Consider the following 17,417-nt stretch of genomic DNA (forward strand, 5'->3'; position numbering starts at 1 on the left):
AGGAAATAGAAATGAGCTAGTTTTGCCTTTTTCCTTCTCAAAGTGGCAATAGGTGATAGCAACACAGAACTGAGATGAGCGGAGCTTAAAGGATACTACTCTGTAAAAGGAAGTCAAAGAGCCGAGCAGCTGTGAAGCTTTATTCATTAGAGGTGGTGAGAGACGGAGCCACGAGGAAGCCCAAAATCTGTAGGTTCAAAAATACCGTTTGTTAAAATTTCCCTTTAATTAGATTAATCACCAACTCATTAACAAGCAGCCTGTTTACAAATGACCACGGCTAATAAAAAAGGTCCTGAAGCGATAAATTTGCAGTTTAGCAGAGAAAAGACACTTTGTTCAGGGACATAAAGTCCAATTCTTTTGTTTCGTGAAGCACAAACTGTGTGCTACCGGCTCCGTCCTGTGTTAAATAAACTGTGGGCATTTGTGGGCGAGTCTTAAATTTAGCCGGGACTTCTTCAGACATCCTGGTTGTGTTCATGAAGGAGAGAACAGCAACAGAAAGTCCTAAACTCACTATCCTCACTCGTAGAGGACCTGGGAGACTGACTCGAGTACAAGCTGACCTGTTTCACAGACTCATCTGTCAAACAGGCTTTTGCCTCCGTGATAAATAAAGGTGTCTGAGATGGCGTCTGTCCCACTCACTACCTATTCATCACTGCCTCCTGAGAGCCTCTTCCACCGTCCTTTGGCAGCCGAACAGAGCGACTCTCCAGGACTCAACAACCTTTCCGGCTAAACAGGTGCGCCGACGACAGGCACCTGAGGTCGACCGTACATTTGTCTTCGAGCTGCACACGATAGCAGCCTTTTCCTCCACTAAATCCAACCCCTAAGAATAACCACACTTTACTCTATCCAGGCTAATCCCCTTTACCACACTGCGAGCCCCACGGGACATATTTAACCACCATAATGCACCAAGAACTAACCGGTAAAAGCGTTTGTGAGCTCCGTAAAGCCAGAACCGAGCAGGGAGCCAAATAACGCTCTTCAGTGTTCAGCATCACCATAAATAAACAAAAAGCTCGTACCACCACCAGCAGCAGTAGAAGAAGGAATTCTCTCGTGCAGGATTGTGCCGTCTGAGTGCATTTGCGATGCCATGTACATGTTACAGAGAATGTTTGGTAGTCTCCCTGTAGGGCTCACCTTGTCCACGTGGATGTAGTAGTAGTGGTCGCGGTGATATATGGCTTTGATGAGGCGCTTGAGCTGCCGTATAGCTCGGCCATGCACCATCAGAACGAAAGCCACTCTGACGGGGTTCTCCACTCCGGACAGGCTGTTGTCCAGCTCGCCAAAGGCCTGGACCTGATTTGATATTCCTGGTCAAAGAGGACGGACACATAAAGGACTGAATCAGCAGGGACCAGGGAAAACTCGTAGGCTGGGTGTTGAGAAAGACACCGTCCGATGGATAAAAGATGGTTTTCGCAGGTTACATAGTACCACATTTATGGGAATTCCTTTTTTTTTGTTGTTGTAATTTACTGCAACAAATACTAGTGACTTCAAAAATGCATGTTCTCAAGTATGTAAACCACAAGATCTCCAAATAAAGATACTATTTGCCACCTATCTGTTTGTTCTCACCGAGCTGGGGGCAGAACTGAGGGAGTGCGACCGGCATGAGCTTCCCGGCCTGATGCTGACACACGATGTTGCCGATCTCCTGTCTGCACTGCTGCGACCCGGCGCGATGAAGGGCAGACAGCGCGTCCTTGCCTCTGATGTCACATTTGGGCACAAAGTCACTGCTGGGGGGGTGGTGCGCCCCGTCCACGCTGCCCGGCTCCCCCAGTACGGCGACGGGGGCGGCCGGCAACTTGGCCGCCCCGTCGGCTCCGCCTCGGGTCTCGCTGAAGTTACGGCTGCTGGACCGGTCGGGGAGGACCACGCCGTCCAGCCCGGCTCCCGCCATCCCCTGCTCCTGGGGAGACTTCGGCCTGATGCCCGGCTTCTCCCCTCTGCGGCTGGTGCCTCTCCTCAGCGCACTGGCCGCCGTGCCCCCCGTCCTCTCCGACCTGCCGCTCCATCGGCCCCGGTTCCTCCCCGACAAAGAGTTTTGTTTCTCCCAAAGAGAGGAGTCTCTTTTGAGGTCCTGGCTGTTGTGGTCAGGCAGCTTAGACCGCCGTGTTTTTCGCTGAGGAGAGAAGAAGAAAGCAGGAAAGAGAAGGGGGTTATTGCTAAGAACATCCTGGACAAACACTACTGGGAGGAAACGATGATTCACAATCCAGGAATAACTTGAGGCAAACTAAGACCACCACTAAGACAACAGCTGCAGGAGCCCCAGAGGGAAGGATGTGTTTACGTCTCTTTTTTCCCCATTTCTCTGATCTGGGTTATTTTTAGCTGAGCCGCTGCCTTTTTGTGAAGCTAATCTGCAAAAGGCACAGTTCTGGATAGCCATAGCCATAGCCATAGCCACACACACACACACTGAATCCAGTGATTAACTGTAGAGACGTCAACCAACATCTGTCTGCACCCTCTGGCAAGAAGAAAATGCAGGAAGGATGCAAACAAACGTAGACACGAACACGGAAACCGAGCATGAAACCTCAGATCATTCTCAGACAGCTACTGTGTGTGTGTGTGTGTGTGTGCCTATGTCTGTGTTGGGGGGGGGGGGGGGGGGGGGGGGCATTTGTTGTTACTGCGTGTGTATGCATGTTTGTGGGAAAAAAAGAGAGAAAAAAATGCACTTATATCAGAGGAGTAAATACAGTGAATATAGATTCAGATGTCAGATACTGCACACACGCCCTTTGCTTGAGACTAGCGTAGGATTTGACCCAGCTAGGCATCATTATTTTTTTATGTTTTTATAATTAATATATCTTCATTTCATCATGACTGCATGATTTTTGTATGAGATTCGCATCTCAAAATCATCCTCTGAGACTTTATAAACTCTAAAATGTCAAGACATGGTCCTCTTATATTACATCTGCTTCAGTCAAAGTGTTCAAATGTCCCAAAACTGGAAGTAACAGCAATCAGGGAGAGATCCATTCCGAGGGATGTGTTGTGTTCCTCCAATAGAAAAATGACATTTCAGTTCTGTGTCAGTGAGGTACTGTAAACAAAAGGGCCCTTCAAAATGTGCGCTGGGAGAAGAGGAAGAAGAGGAAGAAGAGCAGCGAGTGGGCTGAGAGCTCTCTGCCTCTTGTCAGACGATGTGGCAGAAAGGAACAGGGGGCCGGTGCTGCGTGGTGGGACGGGGAGCCAGATAACATCGTGCCAACGAAAACCAGTTGCCAACCAACACAGCAGAGTCTGCTGCCGGTGGCCAACTAGACTCTCAGGCCCAGTACAGTGAGGGGCATTGTGAAGCCCAGTGACATACCAGTCATTGCAGCGCGGGGCCTCTTTCAGTGAGTCTACATGCGCTTGAGTAACCTGGTTATTGTCGTGTTGTGGTCCAAACGTCTCCTCAACAAGAAAGCTGGTTTCCTGAAGACACCCGGTTCACACAGCTAGATTTATGCTAAAGAAACCATCAAACAACATCAAAGTCCTGATGTATTAATAAAAACACTACCGTGAACTTCATCTTGCCAGCCGACACTGACAGATATTTTCGGCTGCAGGAGTAAGACGGAGTGCAGCGGGGGCTAATGTTTCCACTTTCCTTATCACTCGTTTTCACAGCTTTTAATTAACGCCATCGTGTCAAAAATTGTATTGATTCAAAGGCGAGCCGTGCAGCCTCTTCTCTTTCCAATTAAAAAGAGGAGGGAAACCATATCGGCGTCACCATCTGCTGAAGCGGTGAAGCAGCAGCGAGCGCTCAGCTCTGTAGGACAGCACAGGCAAAGCAGAGGGTGACAGTCTTCTTCTTCTTCTGTCCTTTCCCCCTTCAAGGGCTTTAAATATAAACCAATGTGGCCAAGTTCACACATGCACAGCGAGCCACCGATTAGAGCAGATGCGAGTTAGAACATGCAAAGACGCAACGCGCTGACATTTGCATAGTTGTCTGCCAACATAGTTTCATGTCAGGCTGAGCAGCAGTGTCACATTACTGAAGCCAGACTTCACCAAGATCAAACACGAACGAAGAAAACAAACACAAAGAAACACTGGACAGCAAATGTGTGCAGCAGTGATGGGATTATACAGGTGTGTACGTCTGCTCCTTCACAGTCCCTACAGACATGTCTCTGTGCCTCTGCTGAAGCATGTTTAAGCCTGAATGCACCTGATGAGGGAGCAGAAAGCCCAGAGGCTCAATATGCAGACAGGTGATTGAATTAAAAAGCAACATGATGAACCACATGTCACACTTCCCGTTTTGTCACAACGTCCCGTTTAAGGAAATGGATTACTTCATCAAGGTGGTGAATGACAACCATTGACAGAATCATGATCCCTTATTTTAAGCATCTCCGGGTCAAACTTTAGCATTACTTCACCCTCCAGGCACTGATGTCCATGTTGGGGGGGATATCATACATACAGTGCGCCCACGCTTGTTATGTATCATGATCAGGGATTCAGCAGCGTTCCTCAGGTTCACTCAGGTTGCAGCTTGCATTCCTGTGACACAAAAAAAAGACTCCTCCACGTGTCACATCTGTTAACAAACTCCCTTCACCTCATTCAGAGGGAGACCAGGAACAGGCACTGCCTCAGGGCGGAGAGCTCCAGGTGTGCGAGGGAGACACAGAGATAAGCTTCCCACGGTGGTTAATGTTAGATGAGTTGTTTCAGTGGCATGGAGAGGATCGACTTTCACCTTTATCCCTCTGCGGGTGTTTAGGTGTGATTCAAAGCTGAGTGAAGGTCACATATAAAGAGCAGCCCCCCACACAGAGGAAACGCCTCTGTGTGGATATAAACACAAACAGTGGAGCAGATGTGCAGAGGTGCCTAATGGCGCGTTTTCAGCTCATCGTGATGAACAGTTTGTGATCAATGAATCAATGAGTCCTTTCACGTGTTCCTAAAAAGTTACATCACTTCATAGACGCCCTCTTACTCTTGGATTTGGTACTTACTCATCATCATCAACAGTGACTCCAAATGAAATGTAACGTTAGTGACCACTGCTGCTTCTTAAACAAGTTAACAACCACTAAACCAGTACTATAAATACGTATGATTTCATAGTTATAAACACGTAGTAATGTGTACTTAACTAGTCTGGTGTCGTGGTCGCCGACAGACAGACAGGACGGGGCTGCTCCGGTTGTAATGTTACCGAAATGTTTCGGAGCGGCGCTGTTCACTCAGCGGCTAACTCAGCTAGCATCGGCTAGCGCTACTGTATCATAACACACAGGGAGCTAAGCGCCAGGTTAGCGGTTTAGCTCTAGAATTAAACCCTCACAGAAACAGATAATCTGTGACTGACTGGGACTCACCTCTGCCTCGCCCTCCTCCAGACTCCTCAGGCTCCATACCACGAGTCCCTGCACCAGCAGGATAGTTAACGCGGCGGCTATCGCTAGTTTATATCGGCGGAGCAGCTTCTGTACTCGATCGCTGGCCACCATTTTTCTCGACTCCAGTTGACGAGGAGCGCAGCGCGTGCATGGTGCATTCTGAGCTGCGCGGGCACGCGATGGCGCTCGCCATCCTCAGGTTGCTGCAAAGTTTGTATTGTTATTTATATTGTGACGAATTCACATATTTCATGTGTCCTTCTGCAGCAGAACTTTTTAATTTTATCATCACATATTCATACTGAGTACATATTATACTGTTAAACGCAGACTTAAAAAAAAACCGTATAAAATAAGATAAGATAATCTATTATTAGTCCCGCAGTGGGGAAATTTACAGGATTACAGCAGCATAGTGGAGTATATATATATATACACACAGTATAGTGCGAACAAGAGACAGTAAAAACCAGATCAAAACAAGTATTATAAGGAAGTAAATAAGTAATAAAACAGTAAAGAATATTAAATAATCCACAATAACTAAAATATTATATATACAGACAGAATAATTGTTGTGGTTTATGAAATACATCATGTGACTTTTACTTCTATCCTTCATTTTGTTGGAGTATAGCCTACAGCTTCTTATTAGGCTCAGGTTACAGCTTTGGTCAACATATAATATAGCTTATTGATCCAATTCAGAAAGGCTTTATCAGAGTCAATATGTTGAGAACACACTTCAGAGATCCACCCTGTCAAAGGAAGACGCACAGACTTCACATAGTTAGAGGAGGTGGGCCTTTATCAGATAAATCCAGCCATGAATAGACCAACACATCTAATCTATTGTTCATCCTTATTACTTAAAGTTATGGTGTATAATGTTCATCTCTATCCATTTTATTTATTCCTTACTTTTTAGTATCAGTAACTCCTGACAGGCATTTGTCTTAATTATTATAAGTCTGTTCCCCCTCCATGAATACTAACTCTACATTGTGGCCCTTTGTCTCATCTCGGTACGGGACCCCGCAGTCTCCAGGGTAACGGGACCCCAACTCAGGCATCCGGTGAGTTAATCTAGTCTGGATCCACGGCGGAGGAAGCAGCGTGCTGTCTACTTCCTCAACATAATCTGAACTGTTTGCGATCGGCTCGTGAGACCTGTTATATTGCTGTTTTCTGGGGAGCCGTCTGTAATAAATCTGTAATAAATCGCTGTGTGGCGTGTGTTTACCGAGCGGAGAGGGTTCGATCCCCACTTGCAGAGAGAGAGAGAGAGAGAGAGAGAGAGAGAGAGAGAGAGCGCGCGCATGTAGACTGTCACACACGTAGACCGTCCGGGGCCGAGCAGACAATGACGAGGAGCGACGGAGCCGCTCTCCGTTTCCTTCTCTGCTGACATGAGAGGCTTCGTGTTGAGCCTGGTGAGTTCAGGAGGATTTCTCATTGGGACGTTGACAGTTCACACAGAAGAAATGTCCACAACTGCAAGTCCAACCATCCCCTCCTCACAGCTGACTTCGGATCAGCTCACAGTGGTCGCTGCATGCTGTAAGTTAACTCTTAAGAATGTCTCTCAACATCTGTCTCTGGAAAGTGATTTTAAATGTTCTGCTTCCTGCATATTTGCACTTATTCTAGACATATGGCAGCATTGTGATAAGGGTGGACAATTCCCTTTTATAGTTAACAGCTCATTTGATCCGTCACATATTGCACTCAGAGCTCTGAACTATAATTAATTACAGAGTTAGTCTATTATTTTCCAGCTGTCATTGTTTTTGACAGACAGCCAGAGCCCAGGAGAGAAATTACACCTTTAAGTTTTTTCAAACTGCAGAGACAGACTGTCAGTCAGAACTCAAAGCTCGCTACATTTAACCAAATTCACAGATCAGAACTGCTAAAAAGGACAAAACTGTTCTTTTACAAGTTGTTTTACAGACGGAAAACAAACAAAAAGTCACAAACATCTCTTCTCTCCTGCTTTTCAAACAGTTTCCTCTCTGGTGTTCTTTGTGGTTATTGTGGTGCTGCTGTCCGTCATTTATCACAAGGATCTTCAGTGCTGCAAATGCTGCTCCTATCAGGGGCCACGTGCAGATATGGTGAGAAAAAAAAGTGCCTTTTGTGCTGAGTTTTCATTTTCTTTTTAAAGTGTCTCATATGTTCAGTTCTGATCCAGTTGTTGAGGTCCCGCTGAAGAGAGAGAGAGAGAGAGAGAGAGAGAGGGGACTCAAAGACACCATGTGCACTCGATGTCGCGCCATTACAGAGTGTCACATTCAATTTGCATGGCTGTGGGAAAAGGACTACAATAAACCTGATATGATCATTGTCAGGCGGTGGATTAGCTGCCCTCCAGAAATATCTGCCACAGTAACTCTAATGCAATTGGACAGAATTAGCACTTACCGCGCATATTGACGCTACTTCAGCACCAGTGTAATTAAATCACTGCAAATCACATTTTGTCGCTAACGTCGGCGTAGCAGGTGAAGCAAAACAACCTAATCTTTAAGAGAGCGTGTGGCCTTTTATGTCATTATGAATCTATTTTTTTTCACACCTCAAACATCACAAATCCCTCAATCTAAAAAAAGGTAACAGAATAAAGCTGTGGGCGATGGTTCAGGACGAGGTGAAAAGGAAATGTAAACACAGAGGTAACTTTTCATTGGAAGCCCGTTCTCTCTGCTTCCTCTTCCTGACTTGTTTCTCACCTCCGTCAGTCACAGGGGTGAAGTCTGAGTGTTATCTTTGGGTCGCAGAGACGCCACTCAGACCTCCCCCTTCAACAGACAGGAAGCTCTGTTCAGCTGAGGGGTTTTAAGTTTTTAACGGAGGAGTCCTGTTGTCCCATTTAAGGAGCTAACGGAGCGTTTCACTGGTACATAGTGGCCTTAGTTACAGCGGTGTAGGTACACAGCGTAGCTGATAACTTACAGACTGTAAACAGAGTGACGGAGTCTGCACCCATATTTTTGTTTCAGAGTTCATTTTCATTTGCTACGGGATAATTAATAGACTTCAGAGTCAATATTTTCCTGGAACCGAAAAGGCTTTGTGTTGTTTTCACAGAAAGTGAGGGTTAGTCATTCCACGAATGAAAACGCACACACAAACACTTTCATTGTGCTCCTGTGGGACATTTCACGTCTTCAACTTCATCGTCGCATACCTTTCCGTGCTTCAGTTTGCACCATGAATAGTGGGCCGACCCCTCTGTGGGTGTTGGGGACACAAGGGGGACAATGGGTCTCCTTTAGGTAGCGGCGGTGGAAAAAAGGCACACACTGCCGCCGGGGGTCCTCCCCCGACTTCAGCACTGATTTTACACGGTTGTGCTTTTTCACACTGGCTGAATAAATGGCAGGAGACAAAAGGACAAGTCTCCCTTTTCTTTCTCTTCCTTGAGGACTTTTTTTTTTTTTGTTGCTTCTTAAAAGTACAAACCAGTGAGGGGAAAGTGACCTTTGACATCACTTCTTTGGTGTCGTCAGTCTCCCTCTGAAACGACGTGAGGATTATGGCAAAGGTCGTTAGTTTACGTCACTCTTAAGTGTGAGTGATGTCATTGTTTGTATTAACTGGCCTGGGAAAAAGATAAATCTGATGTTTCAATACCACTTTTTAGACTTTTGTTGCTTCTCAGTCAGAGGACATCTCCTCAGTGATAAAAGCAAAAAGTTGTCCCAACGTCTCTCATCCTCACGCTGGATTTAAATCCGAGTCAGGCGACAAATTGACTTTGTTGCGCTGCCGGCCCAAATGACATACGAGGCCATAATGTGCAGTGGAGTGTGCTCGTTAAGAGGTACCTGCTGCAGTTACAAGGGGAAGAGAGAGACACTCAACAGACCACACGGTGGGGTTTGTTGCCGAGGGACCCTGATGCACAGTAGGACATCGCATTGTTCTCCGCACAAAGGAGGACTCATTTAGACTCCAGGCAATTACAGAGTTTCCCTGGCTGGTCTTTTTTGTCAGGATTGCACCTTGTTTTAGAGTGGGTGGGACTGGGAGGAGGAACGGAAATTGGAGGGTGGTCTTCTCATTGATTAGATGATTTATGGCATCGCTAAACCAGCCAGCGTCTACAGTGATTAAACAAGGCATGAACATTGGTTAATTGGGCTGAAGGGAGTGGATTTTTGACTAATTGCAGCAGGATAACTGTTAATGCTCCTCTTTCTGAGACACAGTTGTGACTGCTTGTTTTACAGCACGCTCCTCCTCAGTACTACAGCAGCAGGCAGACACTGGTGGGATCTCCTTGTCTCGAGCCGACTCAGATCATGGATGACAGCACTCAGGTGAGAGAGCCACTCAAAGCATCCCTCTTCCATTCTGTGTACACTGTCCACACACACTGTGCAGTAAACATATCTTCAGGAACATCAGGCAGCACCCACCTCTGAGGCGAAGTTTTAAATGAGCTTTAAAGTGGCACATGAAAGCTTCTGTTTCCCGTCCCTCATGAGTGTCCCTCTGTGTCTCAGCAGGCGGGTCAGCTGTTCTACGTCGGCCTGCCCTCCAGCTACAGCCTGCCCACACTGGAGGGCCCCCTGCCGAGGCTCCCCTCCTACGAGAGCGTCCGAAAGAAGGACCGCCAGAGGCAGATCCACATGATGATCGCGGACCGCTTCGGCCTCAATGGACCCATTGTGACCGAGGTCAGCTAAATTAGGGATTAGGAATGTGTCGCGGCACTTGATACAGTCACAAATGCTTTTTGACAATGAAGTACGTTCAGGTGCTGTTGTTCAGAGAAGATGTTGTGCTCCTGTTACAGTTTGAGGAAAAGCTAAATCTCATATAAGCTCATGTTATTATGGAGGCCCCCGGCGTGTGTCTTCACAATGAATGGAGATAATAAGAAGCAGGCTCTTTATATTATGACCACGCTGTCATACAATATTGTAACAAGAGCTTGTTCAAAGATTAGACTGCATTCAGAGTGCAGTGAACAGGATTCTCTATCGGCTCATCTCGGGCTCGCTACGGAATTGTGCTGGCGGCTGCGTTTCAAGGTTTTACCGTGTTGATCTTTCGCTGAGCTTTTGACTCGCACAACGCTTGAGCAAACAAGGTAATGAGTAAGAGGCACATCAAACATAAATTAAGGGCCGGCGTCCTGAGAGCAAACAGAGCACGAGAATGCAGCTTTGTGCTCCCGTCTTCTACTGATTTTTTTCTTCTTCTTTGACCTTCCCCTTTTTCCTTGATTAAACAATCCTTCCATCTCTTACACACACACACACACACACGGTATACTTTCCAGTCAACCCATCACCAGTCACTTAAAAGTCTCCCTCCCCCATAACTAAAGTTCACCCGATGGCCCCTTAATATCTGCCCCTGTCTGTCCTGCGGAACGAGGCAGGATGGTAGTAACACTTAGTGGCCTGGTGTGTGTATGTGTATGTGTATGTGTGTGTGTGTGTGTGTGTGTTTGTGGTGTGTATCACACAGAGGGCAGGGTTGTGGGGTTGCTCCTGTCCCCCGAGGGTCCCCAAGCAATTAAAAGATAAGAAGACCCAGTCGGGTAAAGGGAATCAGCCAGATGTGATCAGAGAGATAATGTACTGGAGAAAAAGTATGTTCCAGGCGACTGACGTGGAGATTAATTGGCAGAGTAAATACAAACATGATCCATTTATCTTCAGGGATGGATATCAGACCTCAGGATGTTTTCACTTTTCATCCCGAGGAAAAACTTGTTCTGTTCCACTGTGAATAACTTTGGTTATACTGTTTCTGACTTGTGTAGATTCTGTTTAGTTTGTTTTGTCTTTGTCTGTAAATCAGAGTAATAGTCTCACATGGACAAGTAGCAAAGACTTCAGTCACTCCCAAAGACTGTGTCGGGACACACAGGTGGGTCGCAGGAGATTTTATTAGGGTCTTCCATATTTAAATTTATATCTTATGTCAATGGTACACCTATTGCAGCTTCTAAGTTTGCTCTTTGCTGTGCCGGATGAATCTTCAACGTGTCCTATACTGTCAAAAAAAAGTCAAATAACTCCATTCAATCCAAAGCTTTGCATTGAATACATACACTGAGTGGCCACTTTATTAGGTACACCTGTACAATCTAGTCGGTGTCTGGTGTCATTGTCGTAGTTAAAGGTGGTGTTGCATTGGACTACATTATATTGAGAGGCGTTCCTATATTCACAGACACGACGGGTCCAGAATATATACTTTGTCCAGTGCACCATAATGACCTCAATGCTACAACATAGAATTGAATTAACATCATGATGGTGTCAACAGAAACTGAACATTATAGTCTTCATAGAAATAGACCTCATGTCATTACACTGTTCAAGGTTCAAAGATCATTTATTATGGGGTTGCACAACGAAATGCAGTTGTCCTTTTGATGCTTCACAAGACAAAACAAAATAGTAGTGCATCTTCTTGAATTTGCATCAAGAGGAATGTAAACAGCAGCAACAAAACAACTCTCTGGACAGATAACGTGGCCGACATCTTAATGTTAAAAATTCAACATCAGGGAAAAAATTGTCCGTCAACTTTGATAATGTTTGAGCTCAATTGACGTCCACCTATTCTCATCCTAAAATCCGTCTTGTTTTGACTCCTTTCCTCCAGCCTCCTCCTACTTATGAAGAGAGCATCCGCCCCTCTATGGAGCTGCCGTACGACATCCTCTCCTCCAGCCGGGACATCTCTCCTCCTCAGAGCATCTACACCAGCACCGGGCCCGACACGCCTCCTCCTATCACCTCCGACACCAACAGCGCTGTTCTACCCGTGTGATTGATTACTGAAGCGAGCTTCTCTACGATGCACGTGAGAGACATGTGAAAGCTTTACAAACAGAGGAAGTTACCAAAAAAAAAACACACGAGACTTGCTGGAGACTGGATCACGACTGGATCCTTCAGTTACCTCAAGACGAGAGTTTATGTTGAGATGTTGATGAAGGAGCAACCAAAGAGGAGCTTCGGGAAAGGACAGCTGTGGCTCGTCACTTTTGAATGTTAAAAACACTTAACGACAGGTACTGTACTCACTGGAGAATCACTGGATATTAATATTTACTGAGGTGGCTGGTACACCTTGAAGAAGTAAGTCACGGACTACATGAAACCAAAAAGGGAACCGCTATTTACTTTGATTATACTGTCAGCGAACAGCTGTCTTCTCTTCTATTGTGCTGTCCCTGAGCCGGAAGCCTCATTGTCAGGTTTGTAATGTTATCAGACACCTGTTTGTTTCTGTCGAGGCCGAGCACATATAGGTCAGCCTGTGAGAGGGAGGGTTCAGAAAAGATGCTGATGAGAGTGCCTTCATGAAGTTATTATAAGACAGTTTTTTTTTTTTTTACCATGCTTATTTTTTCATGGAGTGGCCGATGGGACTCTGGATGATTTCTCACTTATTTATAGCTATCGACACATTGATTTGTTCTGTTCTCCAAAAGGTTTCAAGGAGCAGAGTGAAGAAATGAAAACAATAACAAGTCCCGATACCAACACTTTGTCTCTGGGTGTCATTGGATGCTGAGAACGGATGTGATGTTTATCTGTGTTATGTCTCACTGTGCGGAAGTGACTGGGATCGTTCTTTTATGTGTAAGGCAACATCAGGCTGGAGTTAGACATTGTTTTCCTAACTTTATGAAACAAAATGTAACAAACAAAACACATTGATATAAATTGTCAAGAAAAAGAGAGTTGAGATCCCAGGAGAGCTGCCTTTAAATGAAGGAATGCATGTTGTGAATGTGTATGTGAATCAGGCTAAGGGGACATAAAGCGTATACTTATAGTTAAAGGATAAAATCTAATAATCATTTTAAAGCAAGTGTGTATAACATAACAAGTATAAAGTGATTTATACTTGTAATTATAAGTGAATAATAATGTATGTGTATCTGAGTAAAGTGAAGTCTGTGTGTGTGTAGAGAGAGCTGATGTAAGCAGGGTGGGGGCCTTAAAGGCTGAGATCATAACAGATGTTGGGGTGTTGTCCGAGCACATACACGGGTGTAACCTGCATTGAGGAAGTGAGAACATCCACAGAGGGAAGTTAAGATGATTTCCAGAACACACAGACCCAGAAAGTTCGTCTCTGTTCACGGAAAGAAGACAGCCGTTCCTGGACAAAGATTGAAAGACGGAGTGTCACGACCTGGCTCTGACCTATTCAGAAACAGAAACCATTTTTATTGTCAAATTTGACCTCTGCATTTGACCCATCCCTGTATATAGGGAGCAGTGGGCTGCCAATGACAGGCGCCCGGGGAGCCGGGGGTTCAGTGTCTTGCTCAGGGACACTTCGACACGTGGCACGTCCCAGTCGAGGATCGAACCGTTGACCCTGCGGTTACCCAAAAGAAAAGAGTTTTATTCAACATAACAAAGTCGTCCAATGACAAATGGTGTTTGGGACCAGCCGTCCTCGCTCCTCCACGGGGTGATAGGGGAGAGGACCATGTTGCCAGGAAGGCGGGGCTTTATCCTGGAGCACTGGCCCAGGTGTCTCCCGTTTGCAATCCTGACATTAAGGGACACACAGACACAACCAGGAACGTGGTAGGGAACCGTCACACCCCCACCCCCCATAAGAACTGGGTCCCGCAGGGAATCCCAGTATCAAAACAAAATTGCATACTTTTAGCAAACAAACTCAAAAATACCAAAACTTGGCTGAAAAACCCAAAATACAATACTTTACCGAATGTTCTTAACTTAACGGTCCAGCATCTTTTGCCTCAGGTCCCCACTGTAGCAACCTGCGCATCTTGGAAGCATTCTAAACAGTTCGGAAGGGACAAGAGGAGAACCAAGGAAAATAACATATAGTACACGCTTATTGGGGAGCCCTGGACAACACGTCTGCCACCACGTTGTCAGTCCCCTTCACATAGCGGATATCTAGGCAGTACGACTGCAAGGACAATGACCACCTGACCAGCCTCTGGTTGGAACACTGCAAAGAATTGAGGAAGGTCAGTGGGTTGTGGTCCGTGTACACCACTACAGGGGTACCACTGCCACCAACATAAACATCAAAATGTTTTAAAGCCATGATTAGCGCTAGCGTTTCTTTTTCAATGACCGAATAGTTTAACTGATACGAGTTCAATTTCTTTGAGATGAAACCAACAGGCTTGTCTACCCCCAGGTCATCTACTTGCATTAGGACGGACCCTGCGCCTACATGGCTAGCGTCCACGTAGAGTTTGAATGGCCTGTCAAGGCGTGGAGCAGCCAGAACTGGGGACGAGCAGAGCAGTGTTTTCACCTGTACGAATGCGTCCTGACAGTTCGGTGACCAGACAAACTTTGCTTTGCCCTTAAGAAAATCAGTGAGTGGTGCCACGACTGTTGAAAAGTTATTACAAAAACTCCTATAATAGCCAACCAGGCCCACAAAACGCATCAGCTCCTTCTTTGAGGTTGGCACTAGGTACTGTTCCACAGCCTGCGCTTTGGCACCGACAGGTCGTACACTACCCTGGCCGACCACACGCCCGAGGTAGGTCACGGTTGCCCTGGCAAACTCACACTTTGCAAGGTTTATCGTAAGCCTCGCCTCTGCCAAACGATTAAACAGCTCCTGTATACGTTCCAAATGAGCTTCCCAAGTGTCCGAATACACTACCACATCATCAATATAAACTGCACAGCCCTGCATGTCCCCGACAACTCGGTTCATCAGGCGCTGGAACGTAGCTGGCGCATTCCGCAGGCCAAAAGGAATCACCGTGTACGAGTAGAGACCAGTTGGAGTTATGAATGCAGATATTTCACGGGCTCGCTGGGACAAGGGAACCTGCCAATATCCCTAGAACCATGGATGTGCTCCCGAGCAGATTGCTCTAACCACGGTCACCGCAACATTAATAAAACAAAAAACAAGACAAAACCCAAAGGGGTAACGCCTCTGAACCTGACAGGGGGACCACGTTTGCATCAGAGTTACGTTAAAGTGCACCAGCCAGACAACACGTCCCTTACCTTGATTTGCAATTGTACACCGAGAGGAGAGAACAACTCCCAATCTCAAAACCGAATCTCTATGCCCGAAATGGATACAACTACTGCCTCTCCCAAACAAAAGTGCCCGTTTCCCGCAAAGGGAATTACGCGCATCAAACAGCGCTATAGGGAATCCAGGGAAACCCCGACTACAATTTAGTGACGTCCACTATGACGTACACTTACCAACAATTACGAAAGGGTAGTAGCAATACCCAAACAAACCAAGCTACCTACCGACGACCGCAACACGGTCCTGATCCCGGACGAGCCCCCAACTGTCACGACCTGGCGCTGACCGCCGTGACCTATTCATGGAGACGCAGACAGTTTCCCAAAAGAAAAGAGTTTTATTCGACATAACAAAGTCGTCCAATGACAAATGGTGTTTGGGACCAGCCGTCCTCGCTCCTCCACGGGGTGATAGGGGAGAGGACCATGTTGCCAGGAAGGCGGGGCTTTATCCTGGAGCACTGGCCCAGGTGTCTCCCGTTTGCAATCCTGACATTAAAGGGACACACACACACACACACACACACACACAACCAGGAACGTGGAAGGGAACCGTCACACGGAGATTTTCCTCTCCCCCCTGTTTGACTTTAACAACCGGACAACAGATGGACGCAGCCGCCCTAAAGACTTTATACTGAGACTGAAGGATCGCTGAACGGACTTTGTTGGCCGCGCAGGAGGAGCCGAAGGCCAGGCCTGACCTCCGCTCCTAACAACCCCAAAAATACTTTTTATTACATCGTGAATCCAGCTCCACCGAGCCGCCTCGGCATCGAAAACGAATGAGTATAATCTAAGAAGAAATTGTAACCAGATCGAATCAAGTATAGTATTATTCTATGTGAGCTGTAGCTGTGCCCCTGCTAATATATCCTGCAATAAATATCGAATCTGCATTTAAAGTAAATTTCTCAAGAGAATTCATTTGCTGAAGTAGTAAAGTTCCTCGTGGCAGTAAAAGGTTAAATCTATTGTATGTTTAACAACAAGAGTTCTTAATGGTTATCCTAGTGACCGGTCCACTTAACAGTCCCTTACGGTTTTAGTTGTAATTCCTAGCCGTTAAAACCTAACCTGGCAATTTACCAAGAGCCCGGATCCAGAAGAGGAAAGCTGCCATAACTGACGCGACTGGTAGAAGCGCCCGGCCAGGGTGGCCCCTCGGCCGAGTGCACGTTACCAGAGGAAGCAGGGTAGACGTCAGGAGTAACGGTAGTTAGCGGAGCCAGGCGAGTTTCCTCGACAGAACACCAGCTCGCCAATCTTTTAATAATAGAGAGCTGAGTCAGTAGGTAGCCCCGTATCGGGCCAGAGAACCCCCGGATCTAACAAAATGTACTGAATTGTTATTTATTAAAATAATGCTATCCAATACCAGATCGTCCCATTGTCACAGAAAACAAGCTGTTTGAGTCAGTATCAGACTGATATCAGTATCATTGAAGCTCTGCTTCCTTGCTTGGTTTTTCTTGACCACAGGTTATTGTTTTGCGACCTACCATGCACACATGCCAAATGTTTGTCCTGCACATTGTCATGTACTGTATTTATTGAAGAAAAAAGAGTGGCTCCACATTATTATTTCTGAAAACAAATGTAATAAATCCTTTCTTTTCTGTTGTTGTTGATGCCGGACTGTTCTAATTATACAGCAATAGCACATTATGACTATTTAAGCAGGGATTTGCAGGGAATCGCCTGCCCCTTGATTCACCCTGATTTTAATTGAAGCTCCTTGAATGTTTTTTCATTTTTTTAATAATCTTTTTCTTCACCTCATAAGCTGCTATTAAGATTCAAAAACAAATTATTGGAAAAAAGATCAAATGTGTATGTAGAAAGGGTTAAGAATATTACTGTTAAAATCAAGAATGAGTGTTTTGTTCTCAGTGGAGCAGGAAAAACCGGTTGTGGGCCGTATGTTTTGATGTCAATATATTTATATCAACATCGGATCATATGACCGTGT

General features: G+C 45.9%; 2 protein-coding genes across 5 annotated transcripts in view; one reads left to right on the top strand and one right to left on the bottom strand.

Moving 5' to 3' along the window:
- The window catches only part of xylt2 (xylosyltransferase II), a 10,853-nt gene extending 5,310 nt beyond the window's left edge, over positions 1–5,543 (bottom strand). The window contains exons 1-4 of one of the 4 annotated variants that reach the window (XM_076086277.1): positions 5,382–5,521; positions 4,475–4,554; positions 1,603–2,152; positions 1,159–1,334 (exon numbers count right to left, since the gene is read on the bottom strand). In XM_076086277.1, coding sequence (XP_075942392.1) covers positions 1,159–1,334; positions 1,603–2,152; positions 4,475–4,501 — 753 coding nt within the window. In that variant the 5' untranslated portion in view covers positions 4,502–4,554; positions 5,382–5,521. Of the gene's footprint in view, positions 1–1,158; positions 1,335–1,602; positions 2,153–4,474; positions 4,555–5,381 lie in introns of all 4 variants that reach the window. The other 3 variants (XM_076086273.1, XM_076086276.1, XM_076086275.1) reach the window with 3 other exon arrangements.
- Positions 2,655–12,924, top strand: LOC142945012 (uncharacterized). Its single transcript, XM_076086289.1, has 5 exons — positions 2,655–6,962; positions 7,410–7,519; positions 9,638–9,727; positions 9,917–10,087; positions 12,036–12,924. Exons 1-5 carry the CDS (start codon positions 6,812–6,814, stop codon positions 12,201–12,203), a joined length of 690 nt encoding a protein of 229 aa, XP_075942404.1. The 5' UTR covers positions 2,655–6,811; the 3' UTR covers positions 12,204–12,924.
- Positions 12,925–17,417: the final 4,493 nt, after the last annotated feature.

The sequence above is a fragment of the Anarhichas minor genome, unplaced genomic scaffold (genome assembly GCF_050575085.1).
Source record: "Anarhichas minor isolate MPS153535 unplaced genomic scaffold, ASM5057508v1 ptg000007l, whole genome shotgun sequence".
Lineage (NCBI taxonomy): Eukaryota > Metazoa > Chordata > Actinopteri > Perciformes > Anarhichadidae > Anarhichas > Anarhichas minor.

Excerpts from the sequence above, each read along its gene's own strand:
- LOC142945012 (XM_076086289.1), top strand. The coding sequence starts at position 6,812 with ATGAGAGGCTTCGTGTTGAGCCTGGTGAGTTCAGGAGGATTTCTCATT. Across the intron at positions 6,963-7,409 it reads CACAGTGGTCGCTGCATGCT|TTTCCTCTCTGGTGTTCTTT; the intron begins GTAAGTTAACTC and ends CTTTTCAAACAG. Across the intron at positions 7,520-9,637 it reads AGGGGCCACGTGCAGATATG|CACGCTCCTCCTCAGTACTA; the intron begins GTGAGAAAAAAA and ends CTTGTTTTACAG.